This window comes from Mus caroli, chromosome 3 (assembly GCF_900094665.2).
Source record: "Mus caroli chromosome 3, CAROLI_EIJ_v1.1, whole genome shotgun sequence".
NCBI classification, from domain to species: domain Eukaryota; kingdom Metazoa; phylum Chordata; class Mammalia; order Rodentia; family Muridae; genus Mus; species Mus caroli.
This window is the reverse complement of record NC_034572.1, coordinates 60,954,611-60,975,456: the sequence shown is the minus strand read 5'-3', so window position 1 is coordinate 60,975,456 and position 20,846 is coordinate 60,954,611. Positions and strand designations below refer to the sequence as shown.

General features: G+C 43.9%; 1 protein-coding gene across 1 annotated transcript in view; it reads right to left on the bottom strand.

Moving 5' to 3' along the window:
- The window catches only part of Gfm1 (G elongation factor mitochondrial 1), a 41,722-nt gene extending 22,427 nt beyond the window's left edge, over positions 1 to 19,295 (bottom strand). Inside the window, exons 1-10 of the mRNA XM_021158645.1 lie at positions 19,090 to 19,295; positions 17,582 to 17,734; positions 15,887 to 16,019; positions 13,676 to 13,880; positions 11,702 to 11,818; positions 10,148 to 10,298; positions 8,988 to 9,142; positions 7,840 to 7,924; positions 2,900 to 3,037; positions 1,307 to 1,408 (exon numbers count right to left, since the gene is read on the bottom strand). Coding sequence (XP_021014304.1) covers positions 1,307 to 1,408; positions 2,900 to 3,037; positions 7,840 to 7,924; positions 8,988 to 9,142; positions 10,148 to 10,298; positions 11,702 to 11,818; positions 13,676 to 13,880; positions 15,887 to 16,019; positions 17,582 to 17,734; positions 19,090 to 19,173 — 1,323 coding nt within the window. The 5' untranslated portion in view covers positions 19,174 to 19,295. The remainder of the gene's footprint in view (positions 1 to 1,306; positions 1,409 to 2,899; positions 3,038 to 7,839; positions 7,925 to 8,987; positions 9,143 to 10,147; positions 10,299 to 11,701; positions 11,819 to 13,675; positions 13,881 to 15,886; positions 16,020 to 17,581; positions 17,735 to 19,089) is intronic.
- Between the last annotated feature and the right edge of the window lie 1,551 nt (positions 19,296 to 20,846).

The following is a 20,846-nucleotide window of genomic DNA, read 5'->3' as shown; positions in this document are numbered from 1 at the left end:
CTGCCTCTGCCTCCCGAGTTCTGGGATTAAAGGCGTGTGCCACCACGCCCGGCTCGTAGCAAGAGCTCTTAACCACTGAGCTATCGTTCCAGCCCAAGGCAAGCACTTACACAAGGTCTAATCTAAAATATAAAGTGTCCTTATTGAGATCTCAAAACTGCAGACTTATGGGCTCTGTGCAGTCTTATAATAACTTATAAAACCCAGAGAATATTATATAGAGAAACTGGTTATAAAATTATGCGTGCACTGTAGCTGTCATTGATAATAGTTCCCTATTATTAAATAGACCGGTTCTGCTATAAGGAAACCACTGTGAGTGGCCCCTGTGTACTTTTCCTCCTCACTGATCCCAGGTGAGTGTCACCATCACACATAGGGTAGAAGACCTTGTTCTGCTATGGGAGAAGTAAGGTCATTTGAGTGGTGCGGATAAAGGCAGGAACTGCCTGAGCATGCTTTTCTCTCATGGTCCTTCAGAAAGCTCTGAATTCCAGAGCCAGCTGTCCACAGTGTGCATCCCACTGCCTTCTTGGTACCCTGTCTTCTGCGGTAGCTTGAACAAGAATGGTCCTCGTAGGCCTGTAAATTTGACTGTTTGGTTTGCAGTTACTGGAACTGATTGGAAGGGACTAGAAGGCATGGCCGTGTTGAATGAGCTATGTCACTAGAAGTGGGCTCTGAGGTTTCAAAAGCTCCACCCCTGCCCTTTCCCCACTGCCTACAGATCCTGATATAAGCTCTCAGCTACTGTTTCAGTGCCATGTCTGTCTGATTCCCTCAGCATGATGACCGTGAACTAACCCCTGTAAAACCACAAGCAACTCCCAAGTTAAATGCCGTCTTTTGTAAGAGTGACCCGGATCATGGTGTTTGTCCACAGCAATAGGAAAGTTACTGGAAGAGATCTCTCCAGTTACTGATTTAGTAAGCAGCACTCCACTAGGAGCAGCAGCCTGAGAGTGACACTAGCTACAGTGGCCCCGCAGAGGGCAGCGGATCTCGGGGTGGAAGAGCTGGAGCTACCCCTTCCAAGCGTTACTTACCTAGGAGAGATTTCCCTCCACACTAAAACCTTGGAGCTTTGGGGAATGTTTTACAAGGAAGAGCCAGGTAAGTAAGCCCACATAAAGCACGCGTGCAGCTGACACGCAAAGAGCTCTCTCTGTCCAACAAGGGCTTGGTGAACTTGCCTGCGGCACTCAACGCAAACCTTTGGAGCTATTTTGCTGCAGTCTGCAATACAGTAAATACAAGCAGACCTCTGGAACTCAAGTGAGGAACAGCTCTGCTGTCCGTGGCTTACCATAGAAAGGTCACTGTTATCTTTGTTTGTGAATGTGTCTCCACTTGCACAGTCAATGCCAAACAATGCACAGATGTCTCCAGCATAAACCTCTTCAACATCCTAAAGAAAGACACAGTGCAAGTTATACTTGGGCATAAAAATAATCAAGGTGCAGTATGAGGCAACTGCACTGTAAATACACTGCACAGAAGCAATGTCGAAACTCTGAATTAATTCTACAGACAATGGGCAAACCCAACACCAACAATCACACTAAGACATGTCCTCAACAGGACTTTAAGACACTGTCTATCTCAACTGACAAAGTTTTACACTCAGTGGGAAATTCCAGAGCTATGGCATCTTTAACTGATGTGTTTTAAAAGCAGGGCTTACGCTGAGACCACACAGGACAGGCATACAAGGAAAACTGCAAAGGAAGTTTCGTAAACAAAGGTGAATGGAAGCCATTGTACTAAAAATACTTTTAATTCCTCACATATGCAAGCAATATGAAAACACAGGAAAGGCAGAACAAAACACTGCTGCCTTCAGGCTTCCGAGTTATTGTCCCTCTCCACTCAAGCTTCGTTCCTAACAGCTGTGGTGTGAGTGTCTCTCTCTGATGACACATATTTGCAGCTTGAGTCTGGCACAAAATATTTGTGACACTTAGTAACTCTCTGGCCTGCTCCACGCAGCTTATTTGGCAAAGCTGCCAAGTTTTGTGACTACTCATTCATCCTCCAAGAGACAAACGGTGTTTCTTCCAAAAATTTCCTATTTTTCACTCCAGTGAATAGTTTTCCCTGGGTGCACTGAGCTAGACCAGAGAGAGGGGTGGCTTCATGCATGTGGTATTCTGGCTATGCATGGACTATCTCTAAGGACTACAAAAGGCTAAGCATATTTTAGTCAAAGACCCAGACTACCTCAAGAAGTTACAGACATTCAGGTGGATTTGCAAGCTGCATGGCTATCAGTCTGTATTGTGTTTTCCAGGCTGGCCTTGAGTCTGCCCTCACATCTTGAACGCAGTACCTTCACTGCTAGCATCTTTGTGGCTCTTGAGAAAAGTACTAAATCTTGTATCGTATAGAAATAAAGGCTCTAATGCTAAGCAGGATTTCTCAGGAAGCAAACTCATCAAATCACTTAAAAAACGGTGAACTTATTACTCATTGATCTTTAAGAATTACAGTTTTAAATGCTTCTAACACTCCTTTTCCCTCTCCCAGAGAGGCCCCTTACGTATTCCAGGCAGGCCTCTGAGTTCCCGTTCGCTTCCTGAATTCATGTCCCTTCACAAGCAGCATCTTTATAGGTCTTTAGGAAAATACTAAATCTTGTGCCAGGTCTCTTCCTGAACCTTGGCCTCTGAGGAAGTATAGCCACCTTCTAACGACATAAACCAAGCTCTTAACACAACTTGTTTAACCTCCAGCAAGGTGCTGCTTAGAGTCACAGCACGTCTGAGTATAGAGGAAGCGAGGAAAGCGCATGCTCACGGAGAGAACGCCCAGTGCAGCTGGGACAGCAGGAAGGCACAGCTACTCCGACCGCCCGCGGTGGAGAAGCCGACCTCGTCTGCGGAGGCAGAGATGTACTTGCCTCCATCATGTCGGCGTGCATGCGCACTAGCCGCTGCACGCGCACTTTCTTCCCGGTCCTTGTGTTGTAGATGGTGCTTCCCTTCTTCAGTTCACCTTGATAATTGCGGACATAAGTCAGCTGTCCAAAACGGCCCGCCTACAAGTCAAGATAGGATTTTTAGAAGAACAAAAGAAACTGAAATTGAAAGGAAAGCTTTTCAGCTACCTCCAGATATTCTTTCACTTTTAGAAATTATCTTACATACATTTCAGTTTACTGTCACACTATATAGGATTTGAGTATCAATTCACCATATAGCCATGGGAATATCAATAAGGTCAAGGAAATGACTGTTGCCAATCCATCTTTTTGGTACCAGAATCCAATATACTGTTGTGCTTTTAATGTTATTACATTTTTTATTATTTACATTAAGGTATCTTTTGCTTTCCAAAATTTAAAAAACTTCAGTTTAATATGATATAAAAATATGGTGTAATTATGAAGATAATACACTTTTATCTGCCTAAAGCCAGTCTAACAATCATTTGGGAAGTACACAGGAGGTCTATGAGGAGACTAGATGTTCCACGCTGGACTCTCAGATACATACTTAGGAGTCACCATGTATTATCACGTTAGCTTATATAGTCAGTAGGACAGCAACAAAATCCCAACGAAGTTCTTGAGATGTATTTTTTACAGTAAAGGTGTCTCTGTATTTTGGGGGTAGGGCAGGGGCAGGAGCCGATGTTAGAGGACAGTGTTAGGGCCTCAGCTCTCTCCTCCCACCGCACGGGTTCTGCCATCACACTCAGGCCGTTAGGTCTGGTGCTATCTGCCTTGGCTCACTGAACCATCTCACATCTCCCAACAGAACCTTTAATTAAGTGACCTTAAAGTTCACTCAGAAGGCTATGTAAAAACAGACGTTTCTCAAAAGGTACAGTAATGAGAAAAAGACTGATACAGAACATCAAATGCTCACGTGTAAGTTCACCACTAGAGCCATAAAGAGCGAAAGCCATGCCATTTTCAGAAAAACAAACGGAACTAGAGATGTTATATTAAGCAAGATAAGTCACACACGGGAAGACATTTATAAAATCTTTTCTTTGCAGTGAGGGCTCTAGCTTTAAAAACATACACAGAATGCAAACGCACACGGAGTGTTCTGGGCGAGAGGAAGCACCAATGGGAAGCAGGAGGAATGGCAGAGTGTAATGAGAATTGAAAGAGAACCAGAACACGTTATATTGAACAGTTCCTAAGAATATAATAGAAATAGAAATGAACAGAATGGTAACTGGACAATTGGTTTTCTATGTACACACGCATGTACATTTTCTATGTGGCATACACACATTACGGTGCTTCACAAACTCTGACCCAGAAAGACAAGCGTCTCATGTTCTCTCTCCTGTGTTTCCTAGCTTCAAATTTCACATTGTCAGCATTTAACGTGGAGCATCTCTAGAAACACGGGCATAGCGACTGGTAGGCGCCCTCGCCTCACACCTACGCACATGTGGTTAAGCACTGTCTGTGCTCTGTGGGATGGCCCAGCGGTTAGGAACACTGCTTTTCCTGAGGGAGGTCCTGAGTTGAGTTCCAGCACCCACATGCCAGTTCATGGCCTCTATAACTGTAGTCCTATGGGATCTAGTGCCCTCTTCTGGTGTGCAGATGTAATTACAGTCAAAACACCTATAAGCATAGAATATACACATAAATAAGTAAATCTTTTTTAGAGGGATATTAACACAAGAGGGGAAGGCACTGAATGGGTCCAGGGGAATGGGAAGAGGTTTGGGTTACATATGATCAAAATCCATTGCAGGCATGAATAAAATTATCAGATAAAAATGTTCACTGAAGGGGCTGGAGAGATGGCTCAATGGTTAAGAGCATCGACTGCTCTTCCAAAGGTCCTGAGTTCAAATCCCAGAAACCACATGGTGGCTCATAACCATCCGTAATGAGATCTGAATGCCCTCTTCTGGTGCATCTAAAGACAGTTAGCTACAGTGTACTTAGATATAATAATAATAAATAAATCTTTAAAAAAATGTTCACTAAAAAAGAAGTCTATATTTAAACATGTAAAAAGGAAGTATCAGGAAGAGAAATGTGTTGCCCTAACAACACACATCCGAACACATTCCAGTTGTATTAACAATGCAAAGACAAAACCAGAAACGTAAAAGGACGTGTCAACAAAATACACAGAGTCCCCAAGTGACACATGAAAAGAACAATGAGCAGACTGACAGTGCACTACGAAGTTTAAGTCGCTAACTGCTTTTAAAAATCCAGTTTGTTGTCAAGTTGGTATAAATAAGTAAAACACTTTGGTCTAAATAATAAAAGAATAAACGTTATTATTTACATTTATAAAAAAGAAACGCAGACAAGAAATGGCTCAGTGGTTAATAGCATGTGTGGCTTGTCCAGGACCTGAGTTTAGGTCCCAACACCCACAGTGGGCAGCTCGTACTGCCAGTAACTCTATGGGATCTGGTGCCCTCTTCTGGCCTCTGTGGGCTCCTGCACCCATGTGCCTACACCTTCACACATGAACACTAATGAAAAATAAAGCTTAAACAAAATACAGCTGCTCTATCGACACATAGAAAGCAGCTATTTCCTCCAAACTGAACCATTTCCTCCACATTCCCACCTGGAGACAAGAGTCTGGCACATGAGACTCAGGAAACGAAGAAACCTTGCCGGACTCAGGGAGCTCAGAAAGTTGTTAAGTTTCAGGAGCCCCACCTCCCTGTGGCAAGAAGCAGAAAGGTTCTGGGGAAGAACAGACACTGGGTGTGTGCTGCAGCCTGCCAAGTGGGCAGAGACCTCCACAGATGCAGCTCTCAGGAGGCCTCAACCACAAAGGGCTGGCTGGGTGCTGGGTGCTGAGTGCTGGGTACTGCAGCTGTCCAAGGCCCACCCATGCTCCTGCAGGCTGCCCCAGTAAACTCACTGGCCCACCAAGCTTGATGGACTCAGGCAGGTGCATCAGCTTGCTCTGTCACTGGTGCCCTATCTGGGTGGTAGATGCTTGTTTCTCTCCTCATGAGAAGGTACTTAACAACCAAACATAATGACTTCTTTTTAAAGAGTGTAGTGAGAAGGGGAGAGAAATGAAGGGCAATTATACAGAAGGACCCTGACAAAGGACCCAAAGTGAGGAAGGTTAGCATAACAGCAAACAAGAATGGCATTTCCTTTGCCGCCATTCTGTCACCCCACCCCAATCTAATCCTCACAGGCACATCAGAGTCTCAGATGGAAAAGCATCCTTGACTACTTCCCTAAAATGTCAACGATGTGGAAAGAGGGAGAAAAAAAAAATCTAAGAGAGTCACAGGAGCTGTGTCAGGGTCTCCACTGCAGTAATAATCGCCATGGTCGTCGGTGTGACCAGGGAGGAAGGCTTCCAGTTAACACACGCAGCACTGCGGAAGTCAGGAGCGGTTGCAGAGGCCATGCTGGTGCCGAGCCTGGCCTGCTTGCGCCCCTGGTCTGCTCAGCCTGCCTCCTAGAACCAGAACCACCAACCCCGGGGATGGTATCAGCCACATCACTCATCACTCAAGAACAAGCACCACAGGCCAGTCTGGTAGGAGTCTTTTCTCAACTCAAGTTCCCGTTACCAGCTTATGCCAAGGTGACATAAAACTAGCTGTGACAGGAGCCTAAGAGGACAGGATAACGTGATCTAATGTGTTAGCTGAATGGGATACAATCAGAAAGGGGATATAGGCAATGACCATAAGTACTTGAATAAATGTGGGTTTTATTAATAATAAATTAACATTGTTCCATTGGTTGCCATTAGCTGCTGTTTACTAAGAGGAAATGGAATGCATTCTCTGTAATTCTTTATCATTTTTTGTCAAATCTAAAAAGTGTGTATTTTTAAAAACTACAACTTCCCATGTCAAAAAAAAAAAAAAAAAGAAGAAGAAAAGAAAAATAGGTAGGTATTTTGGCTGGAGCGATGGCTCAGCAGTTAGGAACGCCTGTTGCTCTTGTAGAGGACCCAGGTTTACTTCCCAGTACCACACAGTGATTAACAATAGTTTGTAACTCTAACTCCAGAGGATCAAACCCTCTTTGGCATCCATAGGCCAAAACAAGTCCATCATTAAAATAAGTAAGCACCTTACCTGTTAAAGCCTAAATAATACTACATTGTAAGTTACACCCCACTCACACACAAACCGCAAGAGCTGCACATCTCATTTCCAACTATCTATACATTACAGGTTCAAAAAATAGGGCAAGTTTGAGTTCCTTCATAACTGACTCAGGACAACTGTTTTTTCTAAAAAGGTTATTATAACAATGTTCAATAATTAGATAATTTTAAGCCAATTTACTTAATACACTGGTTTTGGTTTTTTGTGTGTTTGTTTTACTTTTCTGAGACAGGGTCTCTCTATGTAGCCTTGGCTGTCCTACTATGTAAAACAGGCTGGCCTTGAATTTAGAGATCCACATGTCTCTACTTCCCAAGTGTTCAGATTAAAGGTGTTTTGCCACCCCCGCCCAGCTATTTAATACAAGATCCAACCATCATTTAAAATGTTTAAATGTTAAGCTGGCCATGGAAGGACACGCTTGTAATCCCAGCTCTCAGGACCCTAGAGCAAGAGAATTGCCAATCTCTGGGCCAGCCTGGGCTACACACAAGACCCTACCCGAGAACACAAAATGGGAGTAAATGTTCAAACAATTTATAGAAATATGGATTATGTCTGTATTAAATGAAAATACTGAGGTAAAATTATGTAGAGTATGATTTCTGAAAACCTTACACTTTAACACTGTAAAGAGTTACTGCATTCAAAAGCAAGGAACAACCTCACACAGAGTCATTTTATAACAGGGCTACAAGTCCAGTAAAAGAAAACGTCTACAGACAGCAGTAAGTAAGTTAAACAGCAACTCACCTCCAGTTTAAAAGCCAGGCCTACAAATGGGTGCGAATCATCTCTTTGGGGGTTCATTAAGATTTTGGTCTTCTCTTTTGAGTCACTGAAAATGAAAGAAATATAAAACTATAAAATATAACATGTAATCTTTCTGTGTGTAGTGAATGTGTGGTGGTGAGCACACATGAATGTATGCATGTATCTACAACTGTGCATGGAGGCCAGGGGTGTCCTGTGGTCACTCTCGGCCTTACTCTTCTGAGACAGGGTCTCTCACTGAACCTGCAGCTGGGCTGGCAGCCAGCACAGCCCAGACATCCTCCTGTCTCCACACAGGCCCTTCCCACATCACTAGTATCACAAGCACACCACCAAACGTGGCTCTTTCTTGCATCTTTACGCTTCCTCAGCAAGCATGCTTGCCCACTGAGCCATCTATCCAGCCCTTAATACTTCGTCCATATCAATTTGTTCTTAGCAAGGAGAAAAGAATATGTTTGCTGACAATCTCTGGTTTACACACAAATAAGTCTCCCAGAAAGAGTTCAGGAAGAATGAGTCCTGAAGGTTTGTAACTATAGACAGGACCAGTGTAGATTAAAACGCTGAACTCTGGTAAAGTAATGACCTGTGAGAGCCTTACAGAGGTGGCCTTCCTTGTTGCTTTACATTTCCTTTATTCTGTGTTATTTTATTTTATGCATGGCTGGGGTGGGGGGCATGCATGAGGAGCCTGAGGACTTCTGTGAGTTGGTTCTCCCCTTCCACCATGTGGATCCTGGGAGTTAAACTGAGCCCATGAAGCTCGGTAGCTGACACCTGTATCTGACATGCTATCTCACTGACCTAAATTTCATTTTTTTTAAACTAAAAAGATGCTATAACTGAAAATGAATGATACCAAATTTTTTTTAAAAATTAATACTTTAAACTTTTGAGAGAGAATAAAACAAATCATGCTCCTAAGTCACTAATGATATGGGAACCCACCTGTGCAGTCAGTATCTCCCGTACACCGAAAGTGACAGCCAACTAAAAATGGTGATTTTTGTGAAAGAGGAAAGGAAATCTCAAAAATAAATGAAAGAACAGTCCTTAAACTTTTCCATAGTGTGCTAGTATTCCAGGATCTTTCCATAAACCGAGGCTCAGGCGGCAATACTTACTTCTGATTGAGTATAGCGTAATTCTGGACCTCAGATGGATTGGGCAGGTATTCTAAAACAGCGTCCAAAAGAGGTTGAACTCCTTTGTTTTTCAAAGCACTTCCCAAAAATACAGGACTGAAGGATCGACTCAGAGTAGCTCTCCGGATTGCTTGCTACAGAATAAGAGAAAACGATTCGTGTTAATAATGTATGCTGCAGGTCAGTGATGACAAACAGAATGAACTGATGGGCCAGAGTGCTGGCTCCAGAAAAGAGACAAAAATAACAGCTCAATAACCCAGCCGGCATATTGAAAAACAGGGAAAAATTGCTTTTTGTATAAGAGCGCCAGTAGCTGATTTATGGGACAATTACTTTTTGACACTCTTAAAATCATTCTTTTTAATCTGGTATCAAAAGAGATTCATACATATAAAGTAGATCATAGAATACTGTAAACTGAATGCTAATAACTTTATAAGAGGAAAAAGATACACACAGAACTGGGTATGGAAGCACATACCATTAGTCCCAGCACTCGGGAGGTAGAGGCAGTTGAATCTCTATGAGTACAAGGCCAACCAGTTAAGGTTGCATAGTAAGACCTTCTCTCAAAAACAAAATAAACAAAAACCAAAGCAAAATCTCTGGGAAAATCTATCAGAAATTAACATGTTTTAGTATGGGGCAGAGAAATGGTTTTATGGGATAGGAGCCTTTTTACTGTAAACCTTTGTGAGGATTAGTTTTAATGCACAGTTCAGAATCCCAGGGGGCGTGGGGGGGAGGGGTGTTGTAAACCTCTGGAAACGTCTTTGGGGGATTACTCAGATAACATGCATTGAGGTGGAAGACCCTCACTGACTGGGGGAGAAACCATTTCACAGGCTGGCCCTGGGCTGAAGGAGAAGAGTCTGCGAGCTGAGCGCCAGTGAACACAGACTGATCCCTGCTCTCTGCGACTGTCGAAAATCACCTCAACAACACTTGTGCTGTTTCAAGGACTCAAAAATGGCTTCCTGAGGACAGTAGACAGATTCAAGCTCCCACATGGCCATTCACAATCATTCGCAACTCCCGTTCCAGGGAACACAATGCCTTCTTCTGGCCTCCAAAGGCACTGCATGCAGGCAAAACACCCAAACAATGTTTTTAAGAAGACCTATTTTAAGACTTGCCTTTAAGTCGGAAACTGAGGGGATCTTTTCTTCCAGAAAGAGCTCACCAAGCTGCTCATCTGAGTTAGCAACACACTCAATGAGCTCCTGCCGGTGGTCAGCGGCTGCGGCCCGAAATTCAGCCGGAATCTCATCATATCGAACAATCTGACTAAGACAAAGAATGCTTTACTTTCGTAACTCTAGGAACGTTCAGTTAAACATGCACACATCAAAGGTATGGCTAACAACTAAGGTCCCTGATGGTCTGGGGACAGCTCTGAGGTCTCTGCACCCAAACAGCAAATAAGACAACATGCATGGTTATAACTCAGATAGGACCTTGGGCGAAACCACTCCATGGACCAAGTAACTTGCTCAGAGTGGACCACCAGTGAACAGAAGTGCCTACATTCAACACAGTCAGCTACGAGGGAAACAAAGTCTTTATGTTATAATAATCCTTTATGTTATAGTAATCCTTAATGTTATAATAATCCTTTATGTTGTAATAATCCTTTATGTCATAATAATCCTTTATGTTATAGTGATCCTTTGTTATAATAGGCATCATAGTCTATTTTTCTACATATCAGATTTTTCTAATGATACATGATGAAATATAAAATTCTTCCCAATTTAATACAAACTGGCTTATCTTATTCTAGAGATTAAAATGAGCCACAGAACACATGGTCAAAACAATGACTTGGGAGCCAAGTGTGGTGGCACACGCCTTTGATCCCAGGACTCAGGAGGCAGAGGCAGTCAATCTCAGTAAGTTTGAGAACAGCCTGGTCTACAAGGCAAGTTCCAGGCCAGCCAGGACTACATAGAGAGACTTGTCTCAAAAAAAGGAAAAATAACAAAAAACACCTAGAAAAGTTATCAAGTTATAATTCTGAGAAGTTATAATTCTTTTCAGTGTGGCTACGGGACTATTTTTACTGCCATCTAGCTGGAAAGAAAAGAAAAAAAATGACCATATATTTAATACCCGAATTACAGCAGCATGAAACTGGAGATCTGCTAACACCCATACAAAAGTTTCTACTATCTGCATTTTTAGATAAGAAAGCTAGTTTAAACAAACTAAGCAATCATAAGCTAGTTTTCAAGCTAACCTATTTGAAGCCTGAAGATTAAGCTTTTGAAAATTCTATTAACAAGTGAAGTAAGACCCAAAGGCTTTAAGACAGGACAGCCGTTTGTCTATGCTGAAGCCTGCCACTTGCTTGAAGTGGGTGGGGTGGGCTCTGAGACAGAATCCTGCTGTGTCACCAGTGCTGGCCTTCAGCTTGCTCCTGACTCAGCCCCCAAGTGCTAGGAGAGTGAGCGTGTGCCATCAGGTCTGGCTTTCTCAACCTGTGGGTCTTGACTCCCTTGCAGGTCACATATCAGATTTCCTGCATATCAGACTGCATTTACATTACAATCCAGTCATTAAAATCACCCGAGAGAATAACATTCAGTCACATTTCAAAGAGATAATTAGTCTATATTTAACTTATGTCTTCCTTTTCTTTGATGTCTTTCAAACATCAAGATTTAAGATTTTAGTACTTTAGGACTTACCCAAAGTCTCCATCAAAGTAAATAGCTCGTTCTTCAATGAGGTCTATAATTCCCTTAAAATCACCCTCTAAACCAATGGGTATTTGTACAAATGCAGCATTGTGATTTAGTTTAGATCTGAAAAACAAAAACATTTATTTGCTTCTTCTCTCAAAATTATTTTGAAATGACAAAAGGCAAAAGGGAAACAAAAGAACCATGGCAGACATCAGGGCTGAGGCGCCGCAGCAGAAGAGAAGACAGGCAGCGATTGAAACAGACACCTAAACTCAGGGAGCTAAAAAGCAAGCCCGTGCCAACAACACAGAACACAGAGTAATCTCTCACCACAGACTCCCCAGTGTGCTCACCCAGAAGCAGAAGGGAAAGACAGAAGAAGAGTTGCAGATGACCAGGACATTAAGAGACAGTGGGACAGCAGAGCCTAGTTCTCACTCTTAAACCAAGTGACAGAGAGTCAACCTTTCAGTGAGAGAGTTCAAGGAACACTCACGTCAGCCTACAACTAGACTCACTGAACAGACTGCAGTTACCAGTAGAGACTCCACCTTGAGAAGAAACATGCTCTAGTTGGCACCATTTAGCACACACTAGGCCTCTCTGTGTAACTATACACAGAGAGCTAAGAACTACAAGTATTTGAAGAAAGTCAAGAGCTTGCAAAATACTAAGATTTGGGGCTGGAAAGATGACTCTGTGGTAAGAGCACTTGCTGCTCTTCTAGAGGACCTGCCAGGGAGTTCACAAATGCCTGTAACTCCAGCTCCAGGAGACCCAACACCTCCTTCTCCCCTCCCTGTATATCTGCATGCACGGTATACACAATACAGAGACCCACATACATATAAATAAAGTGTTGCAGGATATTTGTTCCCAAGATTGAGTTCTTTGCTGAAAAAAACCTGCTTCTAGTTGTGGTATGGCACAAACCTTGGCACACACCTTTAATCCCTCCGGCTGGAAAACAGATATGCCCTTAGTACACACCATTAATCTCAAACAGTGAAGGTAAAGTTAGTTTATACAAGGATGTAGCCATGTTTGAAAGTAATGTCAGTAATGGGCGGATATGACTGCTCAATTGCTAACGACATGTAATCTTGATAAAAAGCTTGAAAAATCCAATTACTAGAGCACATGTAAACATGGAAGGCCCAAACCACCACAAAGCTGTCCTTTGATTCCCTCGTCATTCTCACACACACACACACACACACACACACACTGAATAGAAAGGAGCTCTCTCATGAGCCAGTGCCTAAGAGGGAGAGAAAGCATGACAGAAGATGATACATGAAGGCCAGATCCAAAGGTCCCAAAATCTGCTCCGTGAGAGCTGCAAACTGAGAAAAGACACACAGAAATCACACAAAGAGCCAAAGTCATCAAGTCACAGAGAAAGAGAAGTTTCCTAAAATCAGGACAAGAACTAGTAAAAGGAGTTCATCTAGTGTTAACCACCAATAACCACCAAGCACTGCCTACTCTTACCAAAAGATACTTCAAACACCCAAAGAAGACAGACACCACTTTCACATTTGCAAGCACATCCTCTGACAGATGTTTTCTCATCAGATATACGGTTCATAGCCCACTTACCACCACAAGGGGTTCAGCCCGTGCCCATCAGCTCTGCTGGGTAAAATCTGATAGGGGCACAATGCTGCATTGCTACATTTGTTAAGGACAAAACCTTCCTCTGCTTTATCTAAAGAAAACACAAGCACTCCCAGCATCTACAGCTTCCCCAGCGGTAGCACAGCAGCACAGTTCTCTGGAGTCAACTACACTAGAAATACAAGACACATTTTCCCCATTTCACAGAGAAAGAAGCTAATGAGTCACAGGGTAAATTAAACCACTGAGACTGTGTTCCACTTACTAAGATCACAGAAATGCAATCAAGAAAGAAACAACTTAATAATGGAATTAATTGTCCTGAATGTGAAAGCCGGCATGCTGCAGGCTCAGTACCTCATTTGTTGGAGGGCCCTGGATGGGTTAGAGCCCATTCGGTCCAGTTTGTTAATGAAGGTTAAAAAGGGAACGTTGTAGCGCTTCATCTGACGACTGACTGTCATGGTCTGGCACTGGACTCCGCCAACCGCACAGAGAACAAGGACCGCACCATCCAGGACCCGCAGGGCTCTTTCCACTTCTATGGTAAAGTCCACGTGGCCTAAAGGAGACAGAGCAGCAAGGGAGGGTTTTAAAGAACAGTGTGAATTTTTAATATACAAACTAGTTTCTATTTGGTTAGGTTAGGTTTCCTATTGCTGTGATAGAATACTGACCAAAACCAACATGGGCGCAAAGGTTATATGGCAAACAAGTTATAGTCCATCCTCAGAAGCCAAGGTAGGAACTCAAGGCAGGACCAGGAGCCAACCCCAGGGCTGCTCACTCATTGGCTCCTGGTGATGAGCTCAGCACACTCTCTGACATGCCCCAAGATCACTCGTCTCCAGGGTAACAACAACCCAGGGGCCTGGGCCCTTCCATTTCTTAGCAATTAAGAACATCCCCCCACCCCCACTTTCCTCCAGGCGAACGGTGTGGGTATTTTCACAAGCTGAGGTTCCTGTTCCCAGTTGTCTCTAGCTTGTGTCAAGGTGACAAAGAACTAACCAAGACACTTGATCCCCTGTCAGCCCCACCTAACAACACAACCATCTTTTGTTTGCTTGTTTGTTTGCTTGTTTGTTTTTCGAGATAGGGTTTCTCTGTGTAGCCCTGGCTGTCCTGGAACTCACTCTATAGACCAGGCTGGCCTCGAACTCAGAAATTCTCCTGCCTCTGCCTCCCAAGTGCTGGGATCAAAGGCGTGCGCCACCACGCCCGGCACAACAGCACAACAATCGTACACAATAAGGTCTTCCTTCTTGTTTATCCTCAAGCCCTCATGTTACTATAAGTATCACAATATAACGCATAACCTTAAATGTCTCAGTCTGTAAAAACCAGTGTTTCTTTCAAAAGTATAAAGTCTATCTTAAGTATCTAAGATCTCATAACTGTTGGTTGCTGGAAAAGAAAATAATCAAAAAAACAAGTTAAATAGTGTCTTACTCCAAGAGGAAAGAGTCAGGGCACAGTCATAATCATAGCAAAGCAAAAGCAAAATTCAACAATGTAAAAGTTCCAAACTGCTAACTTCTCCCCTCCAGCTGACAAGCATCGACTGTCCCAGCAAAGCAAATATTTTACTTTAGTGCTGCTTACTACCACAACTGATTCTATAGCCCCAGCTGACTAGACACCGTATAATCTCAGCTCAAAACATCACACAGGTGGCCCTGATATAGTCTTTGCTTCTCTGAATCTTCACCAGCCAGGCCTCGCTCATTGACAGCTTGTTCAGCATTCCTACTTTCTAAGCACCCACAATAGCCTATTAAGTTCTAAGCACTCAACGACTTTCTCAGTTCAAAATTCCAAAGTCCTTCCCCAACCCTCTCCAAAACCAACATGGTCAGGGATGTCACAGCAGAATCCACAACCTGTACCAAGTTCTGTATTTAGTTTTCTATTTCTTTGATAAAACATCATGACCAAAAGCAATTTGGGAAGGAAAGACTTCACACTTGGCTCAGAGGTTACAGTCCATCACGAGGGAAACCGGTGCCTACGAACTAAGGCAGAAACCACTGGGGCCGCTTACTGCCTTCTCAGCACGCTTTTTTATATCTCTCACGTAGGTCCACCTGCATGCAGGCCAGGGAGTGGGGTTGGGGGAAGTTATGCCCCAGTAGGTTTGGCCTCTATCAATTAGCAATCAATAAAATGCCTGACAGACACATCTGCAGACAGCATGTCAAGCTGGCAGAGACAGACAACCCAGGACACTGTGAGAAGTCCCTCATCTCTGCTCATTACACGCATCTTTAAACTGTGATGTAGATTCCTCATGTCTTCAATCTTGTGTATTGGGTTCAAGGCTCAACAGGATTATTTCTAAAGGACATTAGGGGGAGCTATGGCAACGGGAGAGCTCTTCTTACTTTCTTAATGTTATTTTTCAAAGAAGCGACATACAGACAGACGAAGTGCTTTAAGTCCCAAATCTGGTAGGAATTCAGTTTTGCACTTTTAAAATCTGATCCTCAAAGATGAACTGGATCATGGTAGTAAAAAGAATTACATATACATTGCTTCAAGAAAACACAAAACAAAGGGCCCACTTACCTGGAGTGTCTATGATGTTGATATTGATGTCTTTCCACATGGTATACGTCGCTGCTGACTGGATCGTGATCCCTCGCTGCCTCTCCAGCTCCATGGAATCCATGACAGCACCAACTCCATCTTTACCTTTCACCTAAACATGAACACAAGAACTCACATTTTTCTTTCATCCCAGAAAGAAATCTTGACTAAAACAGAACCAGAAATCAAAGCTAACATATGCAAGTGTGAGATAAGCCCAATCCTATAACCGCATCGTTTCATAAAGCTCTTGTTTCCTGTCTCGGCTCCCATACTCAGTTTTTCCTTGTTGGCAGCTGACAAGCACTTGGGGACCACCATCTGCTTCCCCTGAACTGCTGGCTGCTGGCTTTCCAGAGTCTACGAACTCATGATATTCAGGCAGCAGACCTCTCTGCTGCTCTCCTCAGACTGTGAGCACAAAATGGGAGTGTTTAGCTTTTAAAGGATATGGTTTAGCGGATGCCCTTTGGCTGAAGAACAGCCTGACCTAGAGTTAAGTCACTCAGTGGTTTGGCAGTATCTTCGAGGGCCAACATTTTAAACAATGCTTTTCTGTTAGGTTTTTATAGAGCTTGTATTCAGTGCTGTGGTTGAAACTTCCTGAAAAGAAGCCATGTCTGGCTGGGACTGCAGACCTCCTGGAAGGAGTCTATCTGCAGAGTATGATGGACCCATCAGAATTTCCCACTGGGGAGAATTGGAATCATGCAGGTTCAGGGACTACTTACCCCGTGCTGGGCTGTGCCTTGCCCAACCGTGTATCTGAAATAACACCTCATGAGAATAAACGAAAACCTCTTAGATGCTATTAACTTAGCAGGACAGTAGCTTCTGCCAGTCCTAAAGCTAAGAATGTCATCTTGGGCCTATAGAATAGTTCCCCATCTCATTGTCCTTGCCTCTCTGGTGTGCCCACCAATGCATTTTAAACTTGCCTTGATCTCTGACTTTCTTTGTTCTATAAAATTAGAACATCATGAAACTGCTTGCATGTTAGAACATTAAATTTGGGACAACCTGTGTTTCTGAGCCATAGTCACTCAAAATGGCTCCAGATAAAAACTCTGATTTCCTTTAAGATGAAAGCTGTGTGTTTTGTTTTGTTTTTACATCGACAGCACCTTTTGAGATTCACTTTCCATTTAACATTACAAACATTTTCTGGCTCACTGACATGTGTAAGACTGTTGTGACAGCTGTGTAAGGGTCTGTCATGCCATCTCAGCATCAACCCAGGATACTCACAGTCATCAATCACTTCTAGAGAGGTTGTGAATACACAGTAACATCTCAAGCCAGCTTGACCTCTCCTCTTTGTTCATCTGACTTTGGCTAAGGAGCATCTGTGGCAGTGGTTCCCATCCTGTGGGTTGTGATCCCTCTGAGATGGAACGACCCTTTCACAAGGGTTGCCCAATAACATTGGAAAACACAGATATGCATATTACCATTCAGTTATGAAGTAGCAACAAATGTAATTTTATGGCTGGTGGTCACCACAGCATGAGGCTGTGTTAAATGCTCTCAGCATTAGGAAGGTAGAGAACCACTACCCTGCACCTGCCCAGTTTTCATCCTAAAACAAGGTTTTCTGAAACTTATGAAACTATAACAACAGTAGAATTAAAATCAATTTCTGAATCGCTCTGGAATCGACCGCTAAGCACACACCTCGTGCATCGTGGCAATCCTGCCAGTGTAGTACAGCACCCGTTCTGTTAGCGTCGTCTTCCCGGAATCAATGTGTGCCGAGATCCCAATGTTTCGTATTTTTTCATTGGGAACTGGCCCTGACGAACACCATCGGCGGGTCTTCCAATCAGCCTGAGAAACAGTTTTAAAAGCTCAGTTTAACACACCTATTATACGAGATCACAATTAAAAACGTGACCTACAGACTTGTTTTTTTCATCCTCAAAGCAAGCATTCTCAACCTCTCTATTATCTAAGGAGCCCTGGATTTAATTCTGAATAATACTCATAAAAGTAGCACAACTACTGCTTCTACATGTTAGTTTTAAACTTGAGACTTTTAAAGGTTCGTGTATTATGTGTTTTGCTTGCATATATATCTCTGCACCACGTGCACGCCTGGTGCCGGAAAGGTCACATCCCCTAGAGCTGGAGTTATGGATGTTCTGAGCAAAGACGTGAGTTTTGGGCATTCAACTCTTCCTCTGGAAGAGCAGTCATGGGGTGGTCAAAATGGCTATGTTATCACCCCTCCACTGTGTGGGTCCCAAGACTGACTGACACTCAGGCTGCCACACTGGACAACTACCCTTATGGTTGGCCGATCCACACTTCTAACTTTTAAATACACACTACCATAAAAGTCAGAGCTATACTTCTCAATGGCCACTTTAACAAGAAATACAAGTTTTAGATTGAATTGTACCTTAGGTTCTCTGTCTTCTCCCGTCCTGTAATTCCCAGGTAGCTAGGGGCATATGGGTCTACCCAACTAACAGCCACAAGACAACTCCAAAAAAGGTTTCCAATTTCATCTGAACGAAAACAAGGAAGTGCCTTTTGGGGTGGTGGTGTTCCTGTCAGCTTTACAGTGCGGAGAGGGGGAAATATGTATTTGTTGAATCAAAACAAAACTGCACACCCAAACGCTTGTCAAACACTTCTGGGAAGAGGGAAACTGGGCACATGTCAAAGAAGACAGCTGACAAGCGCTTAGATGGTTAAACCACAGGGACACTTGGTAGCAAAGCAAACGAGGTATCCATGAGAGGTAAGGGGTCACGTCTACCAACGGCTTCCCTGCTCTGAGTACCTCACTCCAAAGACTTACAAAGTTTAATCTATACACCTGACTGGGAAACTTGGCCAGAGAAGAGCCCCGGGATGTTGAATAGAACCCACACGCTCAGCGAGCATCCAACCATACCCAGTAGTAAGAGGACCACTGGATAACGAGTCCGAAATCCGGGATTCGAGCCCCGGGGACACTAACTTTCATCTGACCTTCACTCGGGGCACTTCTTTTTAAGGTAGATCACACCCATCAGGAGAGGAGGGACCCCAGCGCAGAGCTGCGGGTCTCAAGGCCGAGCTGGCATGCGGATACCCAAGGGCTTACGGGGCTCGGGAAATCGCTGCTCAAGACCCCAGGTAAGGAAGGGTGTAGCTAACCTGCCCTGCTCTGGAAGGTTCTCTGGCACCAGTACCTGCTTCCCCTGCCAGCCCAGGACAGCAGGGACCCGAGGGAACGGTCCACGCCCCAGGGCTGCGGCGACCCGCAGCAGCCGCATGGCAAGCCTGGAACAGCCACTTCCAAGGCTCCTGCTCTGAGGTGATCGGTGGTGCTCAGCGCCGGCAGCAGAGCGGGAAATGCTCAAAGTCACGCCGGCAACCCGAGCCGCAGGAGCACTTCCGGGAGGAAGGTCAGGAGGACGGCCAGAGGAAGACAAGGGAGAGGCACCTCTGTCTGAGCTCGACGTGGCGCGCGCCCTCTCCTGGTCAGGAGGAGAAAGCGTAGTTTATGCAGAGGATTGTCACAGGGAGGTGTCATTACTACGGAGGCAGGTACTCTGGCTCCTTTGTCTTTAAAGGAAAAATAAAAAATTAAAAAATTAAAAACCATCGCTGTATAAAAAAAAAAACCGTGCCGGGTATGGCGTCACACATGTCTAATAAGAACTCTTCAGAGGCAGAACTAGAGGGATCACTAATGAGTTCCAAGATAGCCTGGTCAGCAAAGAATTCCAGACCAATCAGGACTAGACAGTGAGAACCTGTTTCAATAAAACAAAACAAAACAAAAGCTGCAGATTTTAAACGTAGTTGTTTTACCTGCATGACAATGGGAAAATGTTTATAACAATTTAAATGGAAGGAGTACACAAAAATGTATTCATTACTACAGCATCAGAGAATCTGGGGGAGGGGCTGGAGATACGGCTCAGAGGTTAAGAGCACTGTCTGCTCTTCCAGAGGTCCTGAGTTCAATTCCCAGCAACCACATGGTGGCTCACAACCACCTATAATGAGATCTGGTGCCCTCTTCTGGCCTGCAAGGCATACATGCAGGCAGAAAGCTGTATACATAATAAGTAAATCTTAAAAACAAATACTTCAAAGAGAATCTGGAGGAAATGAGAGTAGATATATGTTGGATTACAAATAAAATTTTTCAAAACCTTCTTTATTGTTCATCAGTAATACTAGCTATGTATCTTCAAAACCACCCGTGGCGCTTCTGTCTGGGCTTCTTAAAGGCCTCTAAAACGTTGACATATCTAAAACAGAGCTTCTGGTCTTCCCCAAACCTCCTCATACAGTCTCCATCTTAGCAAAAGAATCTCCGTCCATCCAGTTGACCTAGCCAAAGAGGGCAGTCACTTGCTGGCTCCTGTAATCTAAGCCTCTCAGCATAGGCGAACCTCCCATTTCCTTCCACCTCTCCACGGGGCTATTTCTTCCTGGGGTTACTGTGATGAGAACGGGGTTGATTTCAAGACTTTTGTCTTTGCCGTTTTTTCAGTAAACTCTCACACACTGACTAAAAGGATCTTTTCAAGCCAGACCATATTCCCTCTCCGCAGAAAATGATCTCCCTACTTTAGTATTGTTAGGCTGGAACCCGTGCTCATCACACCCCACCCCACCCTACCCCACCCCCCAGCTACAGAACCCTATGTGCCCTCCTTCCCCATCCTACCACAGAGAAAAAGCTCCCCAACCCCTCAAAGGAAACTACAGCCTAACAGGTCATCATCTTCCTGATTCCCGCTACCCACCTGGGAGAGTCTGCCTAGGCGCTCAGCTTTTTTTTTTTTTAACCTTATATGGGCATAATCCCATGCTTCATCACCACACCATGAAACCTCCTTGCTTTATCCTGGGCGAAAGACTTTACTGACCTCCACCTGTGAGATTAGTCAACTCGCCAGACTGCTACCTTTTAATAAGCCTGCCTTTATGT